Below are 22,914 nucleotides of genomic sequence, written 5' to 3' on the forward strand. Positions count from 1 at the left end.
ATAAGTGGTTGATATGAAAGTCTTCACTTAAAAGCCATAGATGTGCTCTTCTGTAAAAGTGGGCATTTTTCCAGAATTTCTCAAGGGCACAATACTCTACAAGGGCAGATTTGGCTTCTGAAGACAGACTAGAGTAACCTCTATTCTTTTTTTTTTTTAATTTTTGGCTGCACTGGGTCTTAGTTGCAGCACGCGGGCTTTTCTTGCTGTGGTTGCATGCAGCGTGTGGGATCTTAGTTCCCTGACTAGAGATGGAGCTCGCGTCCCCTGCACTGGAAAGCAGAATCTTAACCCCTGGACCACCAGGGAAGTCACAGTAACCTCTGTTCTTAGCAAGAGATACATAAAAGACAAGAGCAAGGCTAATATTCTTCATTCAGGCACGCTTCATTTTTACATTATTTTAATATCAAATATATCCCAGGTGCTGTGTCATAAAGAAAGGCAAGGGAAACAAGACAACAGTTAGGTCACCTCTTAGCAACATTCTGCTTACAGCTAGACCTTATATAGATTCTTTGTTATAAAAGCATAATAATAGGTTATCTCACTGTCTCATTTTTTTTTCATTGTGTGTATTTTTGTAGACTGCCATAAGTCCCTTTTGAAAATAGGATGGCATTTAAATAAATTTAGGGCAGAAAAAGAAAATAATTACATTAAATAGATCAAATATTTATAGGTATAAATGATGTGATACGTTGATTGCAAAATAAATTCAATTTTAAAATAGTTTTAGAGACTGAAAGATAGCACTTGCAGTTACCCCATACAGAACTCTTTAAATGAGATTGATCTGCTGCAACTTTAATCATTTCTCTTGTATATAAAATTTTGCTGCACAGAGTTGCAGAATCCTGTAGCACCATGTTTTCTCACAGAAAGCAGACAAAATGAGGATTCAGGCCCAAAATAGCTGTGCTCCCATAGTCTATGCACTAAATTTTAATATGGTTGCTTTTATTGATGAACTCATAAAGATAACATTTCTCTTTAAGCCAGGCTGGAAGAAGAAATATTTTTCCCCCTTTAAAGAAACAAGCTAAGCTTTAGGAATAAACTTTCTAGATTCTTCTAGAGTTAAGCAATGGCAGCAGTTCTGAGATAAACATACTCTCCGAAGAGGAACATTCTGGAGGACACACTTATTTAGATATGGAAGACCTTGGATATTGACTGAAGAAGGAAAGGCATATTTCTTAAAGTCACACCTAACATGGGAAACAGGAAGAGATGAGTTGGCTCCATGGTCCTAGGTCACTAAGGTCATTTTACTCAATCCTTTCAAAACTTGATTACTGAACTCTGACCCCACCAATTCCTCTAAGAGTACGGGATGAAAGGACGAGTCTGCCCTCAATTTGTTTGAACCATGAGAAAGTTCAGCCATGTGTGTCTAGTCCAGACACAGATCAGAGCAAGAACAGTAAGTATAGCTGTAGTGGGACACAGCAAAGGTAAGGTGACCACTTCCTGGACACCAGACATCCTTTGTAACCAAGCAGCCTCACTAAGCAGAGTCAAACCCCCTCTTCCCTTTCTTGTTCAGCTATTCAGATAGAGGAATGGAGTGATGGGCAGATGGATAAATGGAGATGGAGTGATAGATGCTTGATTGATCAATAAATAAATGATAGAGAGATTAGTGCTTCCCAGCTGGCACTACTGGTAAAGAACCCACCTGCCAATGCAGAGATGTAAGAGACGTGGGTTCCATCCCTGGTAGGGAAGATCCCTGGAGGAGGTCATGCAACACACTCCAGTATGCTTGCTTGGAGAATCCCGTGGACAGAGAAGCCTGGCAGGCTACAGTCCATGGAGTCGCAAAGAGTTGGACATAACTGAAGTGACTTAGCATGCATGCAGAGAGATATATAGATTAGATGTATGCAATAGTTGTTGTTCAGTTGCTGGTCATGTCCGACTCTTTGCGACCCCATCGACTGCAGCACGCCAGGCTTCCCTGTCCTTCACCATCTCCTGGAGTTTGCTCAAACTCATGTCCATTGAGTCAACAATGCCATCCAGCCATCTCATCCTCTGTTGTCCCCTTCTCCTCCTGCCTTCAATCTTTCCCAGCATCAGAGTCTTTTCCAATGAGTTGGCTCTTCCCATAAGATGGCCAAAGTATTGGAGCTTCAGCTTCAACATCAGTCCTTCCAATGAATACTAAAGATTGATTTTTTTTTAGGATTGACCAGTTTCTAACCAGTGGTCTTTAAGGAACCTGGAGTTCTATAATAAAGGGGATAGAAAATTATCAATACTTAGACATGTAATGGTAAGCCTAGCACGGATGGTAATTTAATCTCTGTACATCTCTTTGCAGTCTTGCGGCAACATCTACAAGGGCCTTGCTCAGACTGGTGCCTGGGGCTGTTTTGATGAGTTTAATCGAATCTCTGTGGAGGTCTTGTCAGTGGTGGCGGTGCAGGTACGGGGGCAAAAGTTGATGGGAACATGTGGTCTTCATGCCAAGCACTGAGGACTTCTGCATCCTCTTGATTTCACCCTCTCCTCACCCTTCCCCCTGTTGCATTTCTTCTATCCGCTTAAATCAGGCATGGGTGCAGCACACGGTATCCACAGGGCCCTACCAATACATTTACTGGCCTTGATTCTCCATTTCCTTTTCTGTAAAATGGGAAGAAAGAACATCCATGCACCTGTTTCTTGGGGATGAGGAAAGGCTCAGCAAGATGGCAGAGCCCAGCTCCTTAGAAAAGGCACGGAACTGTCTGTCATGAATACTCAGACCTGTGGTGGCCCAACGCAGCACCTAGTACTAGAGGTTACCAACAGGCTGTCTCCATGTGTCCCTGCAAGGAGTCAGGGGACAAAAGGGGAGCAGTGAGAGACAGATAGACCAAAGTCAGCAGAGGGTTTGCCTTGGGCTCCAGAGATTATATGACCAAGTTCCACATATAGCTGGGATTGTGAAAGAAGCAGGTTCTTGTAGAGTTAGCCAGACAAGGCGGGGAGAAGTGGTTATGTGTGTCGGCTCTGAAACCACACTGCCAGTGTTCACTTCTTGTCCTGCCACTTAATAGCCATGTGCCCTTGGGCAAGTCAATATCTCAAACTCCACATCTGTAAAGGGAGTTAATAATAGTACCTACTCGATCTGGTTGTAATAATTATGGAATGAGTTAACTTAAAGCCCTACACATAGTGGGCACACAATAAATGTCAGTCTCTGACATGATGGTGATGGTGGTGATAGTCATGGTGATAATGGTGGTTGTGGTCATGGTGATGATGATGGTGATGGTGGTGATGATGGTGATGGTGGTGGCGATGATAAGGGTGATGATGGATGATAGTGGTGATGCTGCTGCTGATGATAATGGTGATGATGGTGGTGGTGGCGGTCGAGGTGATGGTGGTGACAATAAGGGTGGTGACGACCATGGTGGTGGTGGTGATGGTGGAGTGGTGGTGATGATGATTACTCTCATTATTACTTGAACCCTGAAGGAAATGGGTTGAAGAAAGTAGAAGGTTGGAACACACAGGACAGGGAAGAAGGGTCTACTCCCTAGTCTCTCTGGTCTCCTCTACACCCTTCACTCCTTCTCAGCTGGCCCAGGTCCGGCTGCCTTAGCAAACTTAGCATCCTAACTAATGAGGCAGTGCCCAGCAGCCACTGTCCCCAGTGTAGAACAGACAGATACTGAATTTGCCTAATTTTGAAACTGCCCAACACAAGGGCAGTAATGAGGTCTCCAAGATCAGTTGCCTTTTGCTTCTGGAGTTAAATGAAATCAATTCAGCCTGGAATTCCCTGATGCTTTCACATTCTCATCCAGGAATATATCTAAGGACACATTCTCAAGAAAGTGGTCTGACAACCACCTGGGCAAAAGCTGAGTTGCTACTGTTTAAAATCATAGACCCCAGAGGGGAAAATTGCACTGTGTTCACGCCGAAATCCAGGTTGGCATGTTGGTGCAGGAGCCACAGCAGCTGTGACAGTTCCCCCGCCCTCCCCTCTCCTCCTCTCCGCCTCTCACATGTCCATGTCCCTCTTCCCAGTAACTTCTACAAAAGTGAGCATGCCTCAGTGTCCTCATGGGTGGAAATTTTCATTTCTCTGTCAGATTGGTTAAGCAGAATTACGTATCCAACTGGGAAAGGTAAAGCAATTCCAAGAACAATTATTTTTTAAACATATAAGATACTACTTTCCTTTTTTCTGGAATTTTGCCACTACTGTTGCAATCAGCTCCCAAGGCTTTGGGTTATATGGGCCAGCCATTACCCTGCGCCTCCAGCCTGGGTCCCCTCCATGCTCCCTGATCAGATTCAAGCCCTGACTGTGTGCTGGGCTGTGGCTGGAAGCGGTTAGACACAGCAGAGCAGCTAGCAGGGGCTCTAGAACCCAGCACAGCAGTGTTTCAAAAATTAACGCTGAACAAATAGATGCTAGTGTCTCAGAGCTAGGGGAGCTCCCATGAAACACCGTTTATAGAGGAGCCTGCTACTGCTGCTAAGTCGCTTCAGTCGTGTCCGACTCTGTGCGACCCCATAGACAGCAGCCCACCAGGTTCCCCCGTCTCTGGGATTCTCCAGGCAAGAACACTGGAGTGGGCCTAAGGTCTAAAGTAAAAACACAGAAACATTTTTTAAAATGTAAAATGTGATGAATGGGTTGCATTTCCCAAAGAAAGCAGACTTCAATCTGCCCCTACAGAGAGAAGCATGGAGTGAGCCAGGCAGGGTTTTTGATTTTGATTTTTTAATTTTGTATTGGGGTATAGCTGGTTCACATTGTTGTGATAGTTTCACCCCACATCCCTCACTGGGCAATGAGGGCGGTGAGGGGCCCCAGGGCAGAGTGGTGCTGTGAGCGCCATGGGAACCAGCAGAGTCTGGGCTGTTGGGCCAGCGTGCCGGGCTCTGGAGGCCACCTCGGCCAGGATGCATGGACATTCTGTGCATGGAGAAGAAGTTTCAGTCTCAAGCTAATTGCTGTAAGCTCAGCAATTCTGTCATTAGATCTTCACTTGGGAAAGAAGCTGAATCCCAGTTGTGGAACCGCTGGGTGTTCTGGCAGAAACCGCCCTTCTGGACACTAACATCCTCACCTGTGGGGGATGGTCCGCTTCCTCCAGCCCCTCTTCCTGTCTCTGTCTCTGTCTGTCTGTGTGTCTGTCTCTCTGGTCCAGCTGTCTCTCTCTTTCATAAGTGTTCCAGTTCTGATTCTCTCTCCGCCTCTCCTCTGTCTCTGTCTCTGTCTTGTTTATGATCCAGCTGTTCCTCTCTCCTGTCTTATACACACTCCAGTTATTTCACTCTGAGCCTCTTTCTCTCTCTCTCTCTCCTTTGTTTCTGATCAGCTCTGTTTCTCTCCCTCTGCTTCTCCCTCTGGTATATGGCCCAGCTCTCTGTCTCTCTGTTATTTATAGTCCAACTCTTCCCCTCTCCTTCTCTCTTATATACACTCCAGCTGTTTTGCTCTCTGTCTCTCTCTTTCGCACACATATTCAGACACACATCCCTGCAGCCCAACCTCCACAGAACCCTTGACTGTTCTAAACACCTGAGCACAGCTCATACACATGAGGTTCACTCAAAACCTTTCACTGGCCCCGACTTCCCAGTTCTGCAGATGTCCTAGGGCCTGGCTGGACAAGAGAGGCCCTTTTGCCTTCCCTCCTTCTGCTGCTGATCATTTTCGCACACATTTTCCCAAAGCAGCAGGTGTGGAAATAAATAGGTGAATTTCATTTCTGTCTCTGCTTCACTGCTCTAAGAATGATCTAGAATCTACATCTGACCAGGTCAAGCTTCAGCGTAAATCCCCTCTGGCTCCAGACCACATTTAAGAAAAACTCTAATCTCTTTAGAAAGACATGACTGGCCCCTGGGCATCTGGCCCAGCCTCCCTTTCCACTGTGGCTCTTTCCTCTCCTCACCAGACACTCCAGCCCTGCTGGACTCACCTGTGCTTTCCAGGTCTGTTGTAGAAATGTAGATGGGGGAGGAGCTGAGAGAGTTAAGACCAGATAAGGGCCACACTGCAGCGATGGAGGACAGGTTAACAGTTTCCATGTTAGTTGCTGTTGTTGAGCATTTTTGTGTGTGTGCTAAACTCCTTGTGGACTTTATTTCACTTATTCCTTAGAGCAAGCCTGGGCAGTAGGTCCTGGTGTTCCTTCTTTCCATCTTGTAGTAGCTGAGAGCCCAGGCTCCAGAATCCACAGATCTGGATTCTGATGCAGATACCAGCACTGAGCAGCTGTGGAGGGCTCAGCAAACTACTCCCCTTTCGGTGCATCCAATTCTTTACAGAGAAAGAGGATGATGATAGTAAAGAGCTCCCCTCAAAGGATGCTGGTGGGGATCCCACGACTTAATCCAAAACTGTGCTCAGGACAGCAGTCAGTATGGGGGGAGGGAACCAGTGTTCAGAGCTGTCCATCTCCAACCTTTTAGGCACCACGTGATAGGCATGGGCATGGGGCTAGGGGCAGCCAGATCCTTTAGACACGCACTCAGTGCCCATTAGTAAAGGGTCCAGGGCTCAGGCCTTAGGCCTGTCCTTCAGTGTGACCCTGGGATCCCAGCCTTAGCCACCATCCGACCCCTGGAACACAGAGGGGGCGTTTTCCCATGACTTGTTCACCAGGTAAAAAGCATTCAAGATGCAATTCGAGACAAGAAGCAGCGGTTCAACTTCCTTGGAGAGGAGATTAGCTTGAACCCATCTGTGGGCATCTTCATCACCATGAACCCAGGCTACGCTGGTCGTACAGAGCTGCCCGAAAACCTCAAGGCTCTGTTCAGGTGAGCATTCACTCTGCCCTGGGCATACAAGGACCCCAGAGACAAGCTTCTTTATTCTTTCCACTGAAAACATATGACATATATGCTAGAAGAAATGTAGAACATATATTAAAAAGTAGATTATATAAAACACATTTAATGCCATCAGCAGTACAATGATTTTTTTGCCGAATTGTGTTCTGTTCTTCTTTACAGGCATAGAATTTATGCATTTGTAGTGTATGTTTGTGGTCTACACACAGTTTGGCATTGTTCTTTAATTTCATAGTTTGTCACAATCCTATCATAAATAGTTTCTTCTTCTGTTAAATATTCTTAAGAAATCTCATTTCATGACTGTGTTTTATTCTATCAAGTGCATGGTCCGCAATATAGCTAGCAAGTCCCCTGTAGTTAAACGTTAAGACTGTTTCTGACATTTAAAATAAATTTATTCATCATGGTAAAATATACATAAGTAGTTTTTTTGTATGCATGATTATTTTCTTTGGCTAGGTTCCCAGAAATGGAATCACTGAGTTAACAGGGAGAAACATTTTTAAGGCTCTCGACACACATTGCCAAGTTGCTTTCCACAAACAGTAGTGCCGAGTGACACTCCTGGAAATGATGCATGGTTGTTGTTCAGTCGCTCAGTCGTGTCCAACTCTTTGCAACCCCACGGACTGCAGCGTGCCAAGCTTCTCTGTCCTCCGCTATCTCCGGGAGTTTGCTCAAATCCATGTCCATTGAATCAGTGATGCCGTCCAACCATCTCACATTCTGCTGCCCTCTCCTCATTTTGCCTTCAGTCTTTCCCAGCATCAGGGTCTTTTCTAATGAGTTAGTTCTTCCCATCAGGTGACCAAAGTACTGGAATTTCAACTTCAGCATCAATCCTTCCAATGAATATTCAGGACTGATTTCCTTTAGGATTGACTGGTTGGATCTCCTTGCAGTCCAAGGGACTCTCAAGAGTGTTTTCCTGCACCACAGTTCAAAAGCATCAGTTCTTCACCAATCACTCTTCTTTATGGTCCAACTCTCACATACATACGTGACTACAAAAAACCAGAGCTTTGACCATACAGACCCTTGTCAGCAAAGTCAAGTCTCTCCTTTTTCATACACCATCTAGGTTTGTCGTAGCTTTCCTTATAGAGAAATGCAATAAAGACACATAACTACTCTAAGCTCCTATTACATACCTCATAATTTTAAAATTAAGTAATTGTAGGGGCTTCTCTGGACTTCCCAGGTGGCATTAATGGTAAAGAACCCCCACCAATGCAGGAGATGTAAGAAACATGGGTTTGATCCCTGAGTCAAGAAGATCCCCTGGAAGGGGGTATGACAACCCACTCCAGTGTTCTTGCCTGGAGAATCTCATGGACAGAGGAGCCTGACAGGCCACAGTCCATAGTGTTGCAGAGTCGGATGCAACTGAAGCGACCAAGCACAGCACAGCGCAGGGACTTGTCCAGCAGTCCAGTGGTTGAGACTTCGCCTTCTAATGCAGTAGGTGGGATTCAATCCCTGGTCAGGGAGCTGAGATTCCATGTGCCTCATGGCCAAAAAACCAAAGCATAAAACAGAAGCAATGTTGTAACAAATTCAATACAGACTTTAAAAAAAAGAAAAGAAATACAAGGGAAAGATATTCTTTAAAAATGAAATAACCATAAAATAAAATGTTACTAGAAGTAGAAGGAAAAGTCACAGTAAGTTCTTATATACAGATAAAAATTCCCTTCGGTATTCTATTTCTCATTTTGTGGCAAGGTGGGGTTAACAGGTACTGACTTCAGCTCTTGGCATTGGGCGTTGGCATTTGTATGCAAATAAGTGTAGAATAATCTCTGAGGGTCTGGACTTGGAGAAGACAAGTTTCAGGATGAAAACTAGACAGATTAGAGAGACTCGGTTCCTCAACAGTAGCCCCAAATCTGTGATAACTTGGGGCTAATTACTAACCTGTAATCTGCTAATTACTCAGGCTTCACTAATCTGTGCCTTGTGTAAGGCACACTAAACTTAGCTTTAAGACTTGAGTCATAGCTCCAACTCTGTTCCCATCTGATCACATCATCCATCACCTTGAGTGGGCAAGTCCACTCCCTGTTTACCCTTATTAATTCATTTTAACATTGAAAATCTTCGATGAAATCATTGGCAAGGTCTCAGTTTCCACCCTCACACATGCCTTCATCTATGATCTCAGCCAGTGTCTCTTGTCTCACAAGCTCCTGTCCAGGCGTGGCTGGGGACCCAGTCAGCCCTATGTCTCCCTCTCACAGGCCTTGTGCAATGGTTGTCCCGGACTTTGAGTTGATCTGTGAAATCATGCTGGTGGCCGAAGGATTCATCGAGGCACGGTTATTAGCCAGGAAGTTCATCACCCTTTACCAGCTGTGCAAAGAGCTTCTCTCTAAACAGGTAACCCTCCCTGGTTACACCAGGTGACCACTCAAGTGTGATATTCCCAGCTCTGGATAGATTCTGGAGCTGGGGTATTAGGGAGACATAGCACCTTCTCATAATAGATTCTTTACTGTCTGAGCCACTTATCAGACTTCCCTCTATGGGCTTCCCTCATAGCTCAGTTGGTAAAGAATCCGCCTGCAATGCAGGAGACCCCAGTTCAATTCCTGGGTCGGGAAGATCTGCTGGCAAAGGGATAGGCTACCCACTCCAGTATTCTTGGGCTTTCCTTGTGGCTCAGCTGGTAAAGAATCCGCCTGCAATACGGGAGACCTGGGTTTGATCCCTGGTTTGGGAAGGATCCCCTGGATAAGGGAAAGGCTGCCCACTCCAGGATTCTGGCCTGGAGAATTCCATGGACTATACAGTCCATGGGGTTGCAAAGAGTCAGACGCGACTGAGGGACTTTCAGTTTTTCAGTTTCATAGTAGATAGTCACTGTGCCTATCTAAGCATATTCAAAGCTCTGCAGACTTCTATAATAAAGATACTTCTATAAATAAACTATAACAAGGAAACTTCTGTAATAAAGATACATGTTTATTATCTTAGCTAAGATAATAAAGATACATGTTTTTTATTAACTAAAAATTTAGCTTAGCTTAGCCCAGCATTTAAAAAATAAACCTGTTTGGCCGTAGCGCTCCATTTTTAATACAATGCTTAGTAACACCTCGTAGACTACCAGTGTCCCATAAGAAACATTGCATGGCCAGTGAAAGCCCTTGGAGGGAGCGGTCTCTGCCTGAAGGAACATGAAGAAAACTGGGGAGAGAGAGTCAGACATCAAATGGCACCCCAGTGCTCTTTGTTTCTGGCCCTTAAATGTGGCTTCTTTCCAGGCCAGACCAGGAACTAGGAACCCAGAATCTTCATCTGCTATGTCGTAGATCTTTTCTTTTGCCCCCAACCTTGACCTCCCAAGCGACCTAGTAGTGACATGATATCTCATTCTGCTGACACGAGCCTGAGCCTGTGGGTCCCGAGTTCCAGCATCTCTAGTCTCAGCAGCCCCCTTCCCCCAGGATCACTACGACTGGGGCCTGAGGGCCATCAAGTCTGTGCTGGTGGTGGCTGGATCCCTGAAGCGAGGAGACCCTGACCGGCCTGAGGACCAAGTCCTGATGCGCTCGCTGCGAGATTTCAACGTCCCCAAGATCGTGACTGACGACATGCCAGTGTTCCTGGGCCTGATCGGGGACCTGTTCCCTGCCCTGGATGTCCCTCGGAGGAGAGATCTCCACTTCGAAGCTCTGGTTAGGAAGGCGGTGATGGAGCTGAAACTCCAGGCTGAGGACAACTTTGTTCTCAAGGTACATGGGGTTTTTCCTCCCTCTCGAGATTTGTCTCTTAATTCTTTTCTTTGACAATGGGTTACACTTCGTCCTTAACCCAAAGGGCTGCTCTCAATGTACAGATATTCATCGACTTTGCAAAAACTCAGTTGACTTCACTAGCTCTTTACAGGGGCTTCCCTGGTGGCTCAGGGGTAAAGAATCTGCCTACAATGCAAGAGATGCGGGTTTGATCCCTGGGTCAGGAAGATCCCCTGAAAGAGGAAATAGAAATTCTCTCCAACATTCTTGCCTGGGAAATCCCCTGGACAGAGGAGCCTGGCGGACTACAGTCCATGGGATCTCAAAGAGTCGGACGTGACTGAGCAACTAAACAACAGCAACAGCTCTTTAGAGGGACACCCACAGTGTGGAATGTGTCATAGGAATGCAAGAGAGGGACAGAGCCCCTACCATCGGGGGTTCACATTCTCACAGAGGAATGAGACACAGGCTCTGTTATATCGTGTTCCTTTCCCGTGAATTACTTCATGCACCATAATAACATTGATGCATCTCAGAAACGTTACTTTCTGCAAAAGTATTCAGCAAAAATAACACTTAGGGCAAAGAAGGCTTCCCTGGTGGCTCAGATGGTAAAGAATTTGCCTGCAGTGCAGGAGGCCCAGGTTTGATCCCTGGATCGGGAAGAACCCCTGGAGAAGGGAGTGGCTGCCCAGTCCAGTATTCTTGCCTGGAGAATCCCATGGACAGAAGGGCCTGCAGGGCTACGTCCACGGGCTCCAGGGTCATAAAGAGTTGGACACGACTGAGTGACTACCACTTTCACTCAAAATGTACAGAGTATTGTACCCAAAGCCCTAAAAACTCAGCAATGTGTTATTTCATCAAAAAGCTCTGGTTTGAGAAGGCATCCTGCAGTCTTTTAAAAGCGATAATATTAACTTGGGAAGAAAAGGAATAGTCCCATGGAAGTGTGAAAACTGGGAAGGAGATATAACAGTAAATTTCTGGAAAGATGGAGAGAGGATGGAAGAAGACTGACAAATCAAGCAGAGCAGAGGGGGTTGCAGGTGTAGAAAGGGCTCAGGGGACGAGGAGCCAGGAGGCCTCCAGTCTGCCAAGCAGAACCTCGGAGCAGCTCTGGGCTCAGAGCAGGTAGTGAAGGAGGGCAGGGAATGAGGAAGAGAAGTGAAAACAGCCAGGAGGGGGGAACGTTAAGACACATCATAATGGGATTTCAGAAATCAAGGGTCAAGAGGTAAAAATGAAGGTTTTGTGGCTGGGTGATGGATTGAGGTGTACAGGTGACCCACGAAGGAATGAAATTCAGGATGATGTCAGAACCTCTCACCAACAATATCAGATAGTACTGGACAAGGAAACCATTCCTTCAGATTCTGAGCGGAAACGATCTCAAAACTCCATTATGTGCCAGATTATCAGATATTTTCAAGGAGTTACAGATTTTATTAATATTACACAGGCATCCTATTCGATTAAGCTATTTGAGAACATACTACAACAAAACATGGATGAAAAACAAATGTCATGGGATTCAAAAATTCAAGAATCAAATAAGGGAAGTCTTTGAATTATCGCTGTCAGCAGACCTAGAAAGCAGTTAACCCAAATCAAGGCATTTCCATGGTCTCTAAGGAAAAGGACCTCAAAAGTAGACAAGGCATATAAATGGGAAAGAGAATCACTGAAGAGCTTCAGGCAGTCATCTACCTGGTATGTGTGTGTGTTGAGGGATGAGAGACAAAATTAGAAGCTGATTTGGGCCAGATTGCAACAGGGCCTTGTAAACCAGTGTAAGGATTTGGGATTTCATCACTGAAACTTAGGAGAACCACTGAAAGGACAACCTGATGACAGTGACAGGATCACATTTTCATTCCAGTAAGCATACAAGAGTGTAAAAAGGTGAGCCTGAAGGCAAACTACATCAAGAGTGATGATGCCTCCCATGTGACCACTGTCCCCCAAGGAGCTCCTTGACACCAGCCTCATCAAGTCATCTGGTCAACCACATCATGCTCTGTCACACCACAAGCCTTTGTGCTGTTTCCTCTGCCTGGAATATCCTTCCCATTCATCTTCTTGGCAAACTCCTACCCACCCTTGAAGCCCCAGTTCAAATGCCCCATCCCCTGTGAAGCCTTTCATATTCCCTTTATCTATATAAAATCTACTGTTTCTTTCTATCTGTTGCCATAATGTCCATGTTCACGGGGTTCTCATGGCAAGAATACTGCAGTGTGTTGCCATTCCCTCTTCCAGGGGTGGGCTGATGCTTTCAAATTGTAGTGCTAGAGAAGACTCTTGACAGTCCCTTGGACAGCAAGGAGATCAACCAGTCAATCCTAAAGGAAATCAACCCTGAATATTCATTGGAAAGACTGATGCTGAAGCTCCAATACTTAGGCCACCTAATGTGAAAAGCCAACTCATTGGAAAAGATCCTGATGCTGGGAAAGATTGAAGGCAGGAGGAGAAGAGGGAGGCAGAAGACGAGCTGGTTGGATGGCATCACCAATGCAAAGGATGTGAATTTGGGCAAGCTCCAGGAGATGGTGAGGGACAGGGAAGCCTGGTGTGCTGCAGTTCTTGGGGTTGCAAAAAGTCAGACGTGACTTGGCTACTGAACAGCAACAACAGTCTCTTTTCACAGCATTTAGTAAATACATCAGCTGTAGCAGTTATGCCCTTCTTGCATGTGTGCATGTACTCAGTTATGTTGGACTCTTTGCAACCCGTAGACTGCAGCCCACCAGGCTCTTCTGTCCATGGGATTCTCCAGGCAAGAATGTTGGAGTGGGTTGCCATTTTCTCCTCCAAGGGATCTTCCTGACACAGGGATTGAACCCACATCTCAATTATCTCCTTACATTATAGCAGTTTGTCAATATGACTTGCTTCTCTATCAGACTATGAGATCAGGGAGGGCTGGAGAGTCATCTCTGAATCTCTCTCACCAGACACACTCTCTAGCACTTAGTGGTTACTAATAATTACTCACATGATGAATAAGTGAATAAACGAATCATGTTGCCCCACATTTAGGACCCCATTTTATCCTGGGGGGAGTAACCCTTCCTGTGTTGACCTCAGGTCTCACTTCAGGCATCAGACGGGCTCACAGGGGAGTGGTGGGGATGTGGGTGAGTGACAAGCGGTCCCTCTGGCCGGATTCTGTGTCTCCCAGGTGGTCCAGCTGGAGGAGCTCTTGGCAGTGCGGCACTCCGTGTTCGTGGTGGGCAGTGCAGGAACTGGCAAGTCGCAGGTGCTGAGGTCCTTGCACAAGACCTACCAGATCATGAAACGCCGCCCTGTCTGGACTGACCTCAACCCCAAAGCGGTCACCAACGATGAGCTCTTTGGCATCATCAATCCAGCCACACGAGAATGGAAGGACGGTAAGGGCAGGATGCTTCTGTCTTAGCTACTTGGGCTGATGAGAAGGCAGTGGGGAGGGTGCGGAGGAGGGAAAGCCGAGCTGATCAGTTTGGGGTGGGAGGAGGTGAAAAGAATCAAAGAAACTGATTTTGGCTTGGAGAGGAGCATCATCCATTGGGGTATTTTCTGTCCTTGGGGATTTTTCAGCTCATAGAGAGAATAAACCAGGCAGGCCTTCTCAGCTGCAGTTCCGTGATTGTGGACTGCAAGTCATGGGGTTCCCACATTGCCTGGCAGAGGGTGTGACATGGGTCAGGCAGGGAAGCCCACCTCTCATTCCCAAAGGAGCAGGCAGTCTAGCGTCCCACAGAGGGTACCTCCCTGTCAGTACCACCCCAGGAGTGATGGGGAGGCTGCTACAGAAGACTCATCTCAGAAGCATCCTGGGACCACAGGAAGATGTGTATAGGATGGGGCGTCCCAGGTGGCTCCGTGATAAAGAATCCGCCTGCACTGCAGGAGGCATGGGTTCAATCCTTGTGTCGGGAAAATCATCTGAAAAAGGAAATGGCAGCCCACTCCAGTATTCTCGCCTGGAGTGCCCCATGGACAGAGGAGCCTTGCTGGCTGCAGTCCATGGGGTCGCAAAGAGTGGGACAGGACTTAGCGACTGAGCACATATGCATGTGTGCAAGTGTATAGGATAATACAAACACTGCTCCCTTTTATATGAGATCTTGAACATCCATGGATTTTTAGTGTCTGCAAGAGTTCCTGGAGCCAAGGAGCTGGTCCCTTCTACAGTGATTCAGATTGTCCCAAACCCATGCTCACTTGGGGCTGACCCCAGCGTCGCCTTCTGAGAATTGAAAATTGTGACAGGTGTTGAAAGGGTATCCTGTCACTGGGAGAGAGCAGAAAAGAAAATGGAGAAAACTCTCCACAAGCTGATCAGATCTCTTTCCAAAAGCAGTGTGGCTTCCTGAATGTGGTCATCTCAGGTCCCGCCTAACATCCCAGTGACTACATCAGGGTATACTGCCTGTTGTTGTTGTTCACTGGCTCAGTTGTGTCCGACTCTTTGCAACCCCATGGACTATATAGCACGCCAGGCTTCCTGTCCTTCACTATCTCCCAGAGTTTGCTCAAACTCTTGTCCATTGAGTCAATGATGCCATCCAACTGTCTCATCCTCTGTCGCCCCCTTCTCCTCCTGCTCTCAATCTTTCCCAGAATCAGGGTCTTTTCCAATGAGTCAGCTCTTTGCTTCAGGTGACCAAAGTATTATAGCTTCAGCTTCAGCATCAGTCCTTCCAATGAGTATTCAGGGTTGATTTATTTTAGGATCGACTGGTTTTATCTCCTTGATGGCCAAAGGACTCTTAAGAGTCTTCTCCAGCACCACAATTCGAAAGCATCGAATCTTTGGCACTCAGCTTTCTTTATAGTCCAACTCTCACATCCATATTTAACTACTGGAAAGACCATAACTTTGACTATACAGACCTGTGTCAGCAAAGTGATATGCCTGGATTCCTCTAATTTAGGGTCTTCCATCAGAGGCCTTGAAAAATGGGACTTAATGAGTAGCCTCTCTAATTTTTATTTCACTATTAATGAGGCTTAGCATCTTTTCCTTCTTAGCGGTCTTAGTAATTGGCTCTTTTGTAATTTTATTCCTCCTTATTATATTCTTATCAGTGTATAAGGTTTTTTTTAATACATCAAAGACATTAAACTTTTATCTGTTATATGCACCAATAATGGTTTTGATCTGTCTTCCATTTGCCTACAGATACTTCATGACATGTTTACCATGTACTTTATAAAAGGAAATTATGTCTGTCTAGTCTTTTTAGCATCTGGGATTCCTATTTAGTTTATGACTCTAATTTTAGAGCATAATATCATAAATTTGGACTTAAAGATTCTTTTCACATTAACATTTTTTACTCATCTGAAGTTTATTTTGGGGCTTATCTGGGCTTCCCAGGTGGCACAGCGGTAAAGAACCCACTTGCCAATGCAGGAGATGCAGGTTTGACCCCTGGGTCAGGAAGATCCCCTGGAATAGGAAATGGCAACCTACTCTAGTATTCTTGCCTGGAAAATCCCACAGACAGAGGAGTCTGGTGGGCTACAGTCCATGGGGCTGCACATAGTCAGACCCGAATGATCACAAAGTATGAGGTGAGGTAGAGAATCAGCTTTATTTCCTCCCAGATGGATAATTGACTGTGAAATCTCCATTTATTAAGTAAAGTATCCTTTATCTCTGAATCTAAATTCCAGCTTTTCACATGTGCAGTTTTCCTTTGGTATCCCTGGGATATTGGTTCCAGGAACTCCTGCAGACACTAAAATCCACAGATGCTCAAGATCTCATATAAAATGGAGTAGTATTTGCTTTATCCTATACATATTCCTCCTGTAAACTTTAAATTATCTCTAGACTATTTATAACACCTGACACAATGTAAATGCTGTGTAAATAGTTGCAAAAACAGTGTAAATGCTGTGTAAATAGTTGCTGCTGCTGCTAAGTCGCTTCAGTCATGTCCGACTCTGTGCGACCCCATGGACTGCAGCCTACCAGGCTTCTCCGTCCCTGGGATTCTCTAGGTAAGAACACTGGAGTGGGTTGCCATTACTATTGTTGCTAGAATATGCATGTTGCTAGACTATGCTAGAAATAGTTGCTAGAGTATGGCAAATTCAAGTTTTGGTTTGGGGAAATTTCTAGAATTGTTTTTTTTTTCCCGAATATTTTCAATCTATGGCTGGTTGAATGCACAGACTTGAAATTCGCATATTGAAAGGGAAAATTGTATTGACATCTGATTCTGGGTTTTCTATTCTGTTCCATCACCTATATCTAATCCTGTACTAATGTCATTCTATCTTAATTATTATCATTTTCTATCATTTTCCTGTCTGATGAGGTAAATCCCTCCTTAATACTTTTCTGTAATTTCTTTGCTAGTCTTAGATACTTCTTCCATCTTAAATTTAAGCTCACATAATATAATTCAAATTTTAAAATGTGAGAATTTTAAAGTTTTATTAAATATACTCATTAAATATGGAGAAATATACAAAAGTTTATAATAATCATAAATCTATGTTCCCTAAACAAGAGATCTTCCAAGTAAATGGAATATAACTTTTCAAAAATTTTAAGAATTTGATAAAAATAGAAATACAGTGGTTTATATTAATACTTGGAGAAGGCAATGGCAACCCACTCCAGTACTCTTGCCTGGAAAATCCCATGGATGGGGGAGCCTGGTAGGTTGCAGTCAACGGGGTCACTAAGAGTCGGACACGACTGAGCGACTTCACTTTCACTTTCACGCATTGGAGAAGGAAATGGCAACCCACTCCAGTGTTCTTGCCTGGAGAATCCCAGGGACAGCAGAGCCTGGTGGGCTGCTGTCTATAGGGTCGCACAGAGTCGGACACGATTGAAGCAACTTAGCAGCAGCAGCAGCAGCATATTAATACATATTTTTCAATATTAGAAAGATTCAATAGACAGAAAAATAAGTATAGGAAAAAAAGAATTAGGAAATGCATCATCAAACACAATGTAACACAAAGATATAGAACTTTGCATCTTGTAAATAGAAAATATTCCTTTCTTGATAGGTTCGTGGAACATTTCCAAAAATTTAAAGTTTAGCTGGGCACAGAAGAAATTGTAATAAATTCAAAAGTATCCATTTTTCAGGCCACTTTGTTGGATACTAATATAATAGAATTAGAAACAAATAGCAAGAAAATGACCAAAAATAATTTTATTACTTGCTGTCAAGAAATACCGAGCTCCTGGATTAATGGGAAAATTTAATTGTAATCCTTCTTGGAAGCAAAATAAAGAATGTTTATACAGAGACCTCTAGGACACATCTAAAGCCAATAATGAAAATTTCTAAACTCTCATTATTACAGAAGATAGGCCAGAAAAAAAGGAAATCAGTATCCATTTTAATAAATTATTCAAAAAGTAATAAACTAAACCTGAAGAAAGATGGGAAGAAACTAATGCAAATAAAAGCTGAAATTAGTGGGAAGGAACAAAAAAGTATAGGAAGGATAAATAAATATAAATATCGGTTCTTTGTAAAGACCGATAAGTCCATTGTGAGCATGATTAATGGGGGTAAGAGAGAGTAAAAGTAGACAAGATAAGGAGTTAGAAAGAAGATATAACAGTAGATATAGACAAGATTAAAAGAGACACAATTAGATCATACATATTTGAAAAACTGAAATAGATGATTCCCTAACCAAATATAATTTTAACAAAATTTACTCAATGAGAAGTAGAAAAAGTAAACTAATGAAATGAAAAGTTTTTAAATAGTAGCTGAGTTAAGAAAAGATAATTCCAAAATCATAAAAAGCACACCTCTTATTTCATTTTGTGAAGCCAAAACAATTTTGATACCAACTTTTGTGCAGAACCAAAAAGAATAGCCCAACTTCCATTAAAATTAAGAATAAACCAAAGAGATCTATTACCAACATTATTATTCTGTTTTGCCTGTGGAAGTCTAGAAAATGCAGTTAAAACAATAAAATGGAATCCGTGGTATAAACTGGAAGAAAAAGACAATTATTAGTTTGGTGATTGTACAGCTTTATATCTAGAAAATTCAAGACATTATTGAAAAATCATTAGAATCAGTAAGAAAAAGCATTAAAGATAACTCAGTATAAAGTGAAGTACACCAAAACTGAAAATACAGGGGAAAAAATTCCATTCACAATAACAATAAAAACAAATGCTTAGGAATACCTTTAGCCAAAGAGATACATTGAAAATGCTGTAAAAATTTATTAAGGAACATAAAACAATATTTGAACAAATGAAAAGACATACCATATTATTGACTGGGAAGGCTTAGTATTATAAAAAATCAATTCGATCCAAATTAAGATATAAATTTCATGTAATGCCAACTAAAATCACATCAGGCCTCCTCTCAAAGCCTGGGTTTGGCAAGATTTTCCTGGCCGCAGTTTCAAAGAATGAAACTTACCTAAGAAGGTTTCATGTAATTCCATCATGTCGCAGTTGCCTGTTGAAATGATTTGCTCAGTCCCTTGTCACTTTAAAACCTTGGACCATTTCCTTCTCCAGGGGATCTTCCTGACCCAGGGATTGAACCTGTGGCTCCTGCATTGACAGGTGGATTCTTTACCATTGGGCCACCAGGTAGAAGGGGATAAATATATGTAATTATAGTTGATTTGCATTGTAGTATGACAGAAACCAACACAACATTGTAAAGCAATTTTTCTCCAATGAAAAAGAAAACAAACTGGGACCATCATGTTTTCTTCTAGTTTTGTTGATGTCATTGTTGCTTTTGCTGATGACATCTGTTGTTGTCATTCTCATAAAAATTCAGATTGGAGCACAGAAAGAGCAGAACCTTGGGCATGATCAGATTTTTGGTAGAGTAGGAGAAAAGCCCAGTTCTGACCTGAATTTCCCGTGTACACCTCCTTCTGAAGGTTGTAGCTGATAGGGAAAGTTTGTGTTAAGAGAAAGAAGATTGATGGTGACCTGGAAATGGAGACATCTGTGGTTCCTCTTAGGACTGTTGTCTTCTATCATGTTGAGACATCTGTGGTTCCTCTTAGGACTGTTCTCTTCTATCATGCGGGAGCTTGCCAACATCACCCATGATGGGCCCAAATGGATTTTACTGGATGGTGACATTGACCCGATGTGGATCGAGTCTCTGAACACTGTCATGGATGATAACAAGGTACCAAGGGGGAAGAGGAGCCCCATGTCATCCCCAATCATGAGTGAAACCAGCTCCCCAGGCACATTTGAAAGCCTGGATTGCACAGTAGGGCTGGCTCTGAGTAAGGAATTATTACTGGTGTCTTTTAAAATTTGGGGTGGCGCTTTATTGAGATAGAGTCAACATATAACATTGTTATAATTGATATAAAACATTGTGTACATTTAAGGTATACAACCTGATGATTTGAAATACTTGTATATTGCAAAATGATTACCACAATAAGGTTAGTTGACAATTCCATCACCTCCCATAATTACCTTTGTGTGTGCCTGGTGAGAACTTCTAATATCTATTCTTTTTAAATTTTCTTAAATTGAAGTACAGTATAGAAATTCCTTAAAAAAAAAAAAAACTAGAAGTAGAACTACCCTATGACCCAACAATCCCACTACTGGGCATATACCCTGAGAAAACCATAATTGAAAGAGATGCATATACACCAGTGTTCACTGCAGCACTTTTTACAATAGCTGGGACCTGGAAGCAATCTAGATGTCCACTGACAAGATGAAAGGAAACAGAAACTGTGATACATATATGCAATGGAATATTACTTGGCTATAAAAAAGAATGCATTTGAGTCAGTCCTAATGAGGTAGATGGACCTAGAGCCTATTACACAGAGTAAAGTAAGTCAGAAAGAGAAAGACAAATATCGTATATTAACTCATGCATATGAAATCTAGAAAGATGGTACTAAGATCTATTCTTTCAGCAGCTTTCAAGTACACAGTACAATATTGTTAACTACAGTCACCATGTCTTACATTACTTATTCATCTTATAACTGGGATGTTTATAATTGCCCACCCAATACTCCCATCCCTGGCAACCACCAGTTTACTCTCTGAGTTGTTGTTTTTTTTAAGATTCCATAAATAAGTGAGATTATCTATTGTTTGCCTTTCTCTGTCTGACATTTCATGTGCCATAATGCTCTCCAGGCCATCCATGCTGTCACAGACAACAGGATTTCCTTCTTCTTATGGCTGAATAGCGTTCCATTCTGTGTGTGTGTGTGTGGCATCTTCTTTATCCATTCATCCACTGACAGACACGTAGGTTGCTTCCACCTCTTGGCTGTTGTAAATAGCACTCCGGTGAGGACAGGATGCAGATAACTCTTCAAGATCCTGATTTCAGCTACCCGTAAATGGCAACCCACTCCAGTATTCTTGCCTGGAAAATCCCATGGACAGAGGAGCCTGGCAGGCCACAGTCCATGGGGTCGCAGGAGTTGGACACGACTGAGTGACTTTCACTCTCACTTCATCTTTAACAGGTGTCTCAGAACTGATTCATCCCATACAATAACTTACAGTTATCTTAGAGCCATGCCATCACTCCCGTGTTTTTAGCATTGTTGTAATTTCCTTTAGAATCTTCCACATGTAGATCAATTCAGTATTTAGAGCTGCAAAGAATCTTAAATCATTTATTCAAATCTTTTTTCTAAAAGGGATTTTTGTTTGTTTATAAATAAAGGAAACTGATGATCAGAAACATTCTGAGCCTGTCAAGTGTCCTCAGTGGTGGTCAATCTTTATTTTATTTTTTTATAAACATTGAAAACTGACTGCCAATAAAGAGGCTGTAAAGTTGGGAGCACTTAACTTGTTTGGAAAGCACACCCAGATTAGAGGTTTTACGGTGGCTTGAACATGTACGGAACATACTCTTCCAGAGGGAGCCCTTTAAAAGAAACAGTAGTTACATGAAACCTGAGCTCTTTTCCTTTAATTATCAATTTTTTTTAATATGGTCTGTTGTTGTTATTGTTCATTCACTAAGTCATGTGTGACTCTTTGAGACCCCATGAACCGGAGTATGCCAGGCTTCCCTGTCCTTCACTATCTCCTAGAGCTTGCTCAAACTCATGTCCATTGAGTCAGTGATGCCATCTGACCATCTCATCCTCTGTCACCTCCTTCTCCTCCTGCCCTCAATCTTTCCCAGGATCAGGGTATTCTCCAATGAGTAGGCTCTTCACCGGAGAAGGCAATGGCACCCCACTCCAGTACTCTTGCCTGGAAAATCCCATGGACGGAGGAGCCTGGTAGGCTGCAGTCCATGGGGTTGCTAGGAGTCGGACACGACTGAGTGACTTCACTTTCACTTTTCACTTTCACGCATTGGAGAAGGAAATGGCAACCCACTCCAGTGTTCTTGTCTGGAGAATCCCAGGGACAGGGGAGCCTGGTGGGCTGCCGTCTCTGGGGTCGCACAGAGTCGGACACAACTGAAGCGACTTAGCAGCAGCAGCAGCAGGCTTTTCACATCAGGTGGCCAAAGTACTGGAGTTTCAGCTTCAGCATCAGTCCTTCCAATGAATATTCAGAACTGATTTCCTTTAGAATTGACTGGTTTGATCTCCTTGCTGTCCAAGGGACTCTCAAGAGTCTTCTCCAGCACCTCAGTTCAAAAGCATCAATATGGTCCAGTTCATTCAAATCACTGACATCACTTAAACTTTTCAGACAGCTTATTTCCTGACTCAGTACACAGGGATGGTGATCAAGAAGCTACCGAAGGAGAGACAGAGGACTTTGTAGAAACTTTCAAAGATACTTATAATTGTAATGCCTATCAGGAATAAAAGCCAAACTCCCCTGAGCTGGTCTCACACCCTAACTCCTCCCTGCCTGCTGCACCCCTCCCCCGTGTCCAGGTGCTGACCCTGGCAAGCAACGAGAGGATCCCTCTGAATCCCACCATGAGGCTTCTCTTTGAGATCAGCCACCTGCACACGGCCACGCCAGCCACTGTCTCCAGAGCAGGTATGGACCACGAGAGGGAACAGCCGCATGCCTACTCAGCTGAAAACAGGTGCCTCTAGTGATACCTGTTTCGCTGGCTCTGACCAAAGCTCCAAGCAGGAGTCAGACATTGACCATCCAAAACTCTGGCCTAATCCTCAGCCCTAATCCATACCCATGAAAGTGAGCCAGTGCTCTACAGCTGGGATCATGTGAGTTTCTCAATTCAGAAATGTTTACAGTGACAGAAAGAGGAATAGCCCCTGAGCTGGACAACTGCTGTCTTCTGCACAGAAATGCCTCGAATTAGGCTACTTTCAGGCCAGTTCTAGCTTCCATGGAGGCTAGTGAAGATGATTGAGCATTACAAGTTCTCACTATATCTTG

General features: G+C 43.7%; 1 protein-coding gene across 5 annotated transcripts in view; it reads left to right on the forward strand.

The window, feature by feature from the left end:
- DNAH9 (dynein axonemal heavy chain 9) overlaps positions 1-22,914 on the forward strand; it is a 287,208-nt gene that overhangs the window by 105,894 nt on the left and 158,400 nt on the right. For all 5 annotated transcript variants that reach the window (XM_070389508.1, XM_070389511.1, XM_070389509.1 and 2 more), the window contains 7 exons: positions 2,330-2,434; positions 6,632-6,789; positions 9,066-9,204; positions 10,275-10,562; positions 13,756-13,966; positions 19,599-19,726; positions 22,440-22,548. In XM_070389508.1, coding sequence (XP_070245609.1) covers positions 2,330-2,434; positions 6,632-6,789; positions 9,066-9,204; positions 10,275-10,562; positions 13,756-13,966; positions 19,599-19,726; positions 22,440-22,548 — 1,138 coding nt within the window. The remainder of the gene's footprint in view (positions 1-2,329; positions 2,435-6,631; positions 6,790-9,065; positions 9,205-10,274; positions 10,563-13,755; positions 13,967-19,598; positions 19,727-22,439; positions 22,549-22,914) is intronic.

The sequence above is a fragment of the Bos mutus genome, chromosome 19, assembly GCF_027580195.1.
Source record: "Bos mutus isolate GX-2022 chromosome 19, NWIPB_WYAK_1.1, whole genome shotgun sequence".
NCBI classification, from domain to species: Eukaryota; Metazoa; Chordata; class Mammalia; order Artiodactyla; family Bovidae; genus Bos; species Bos mutus.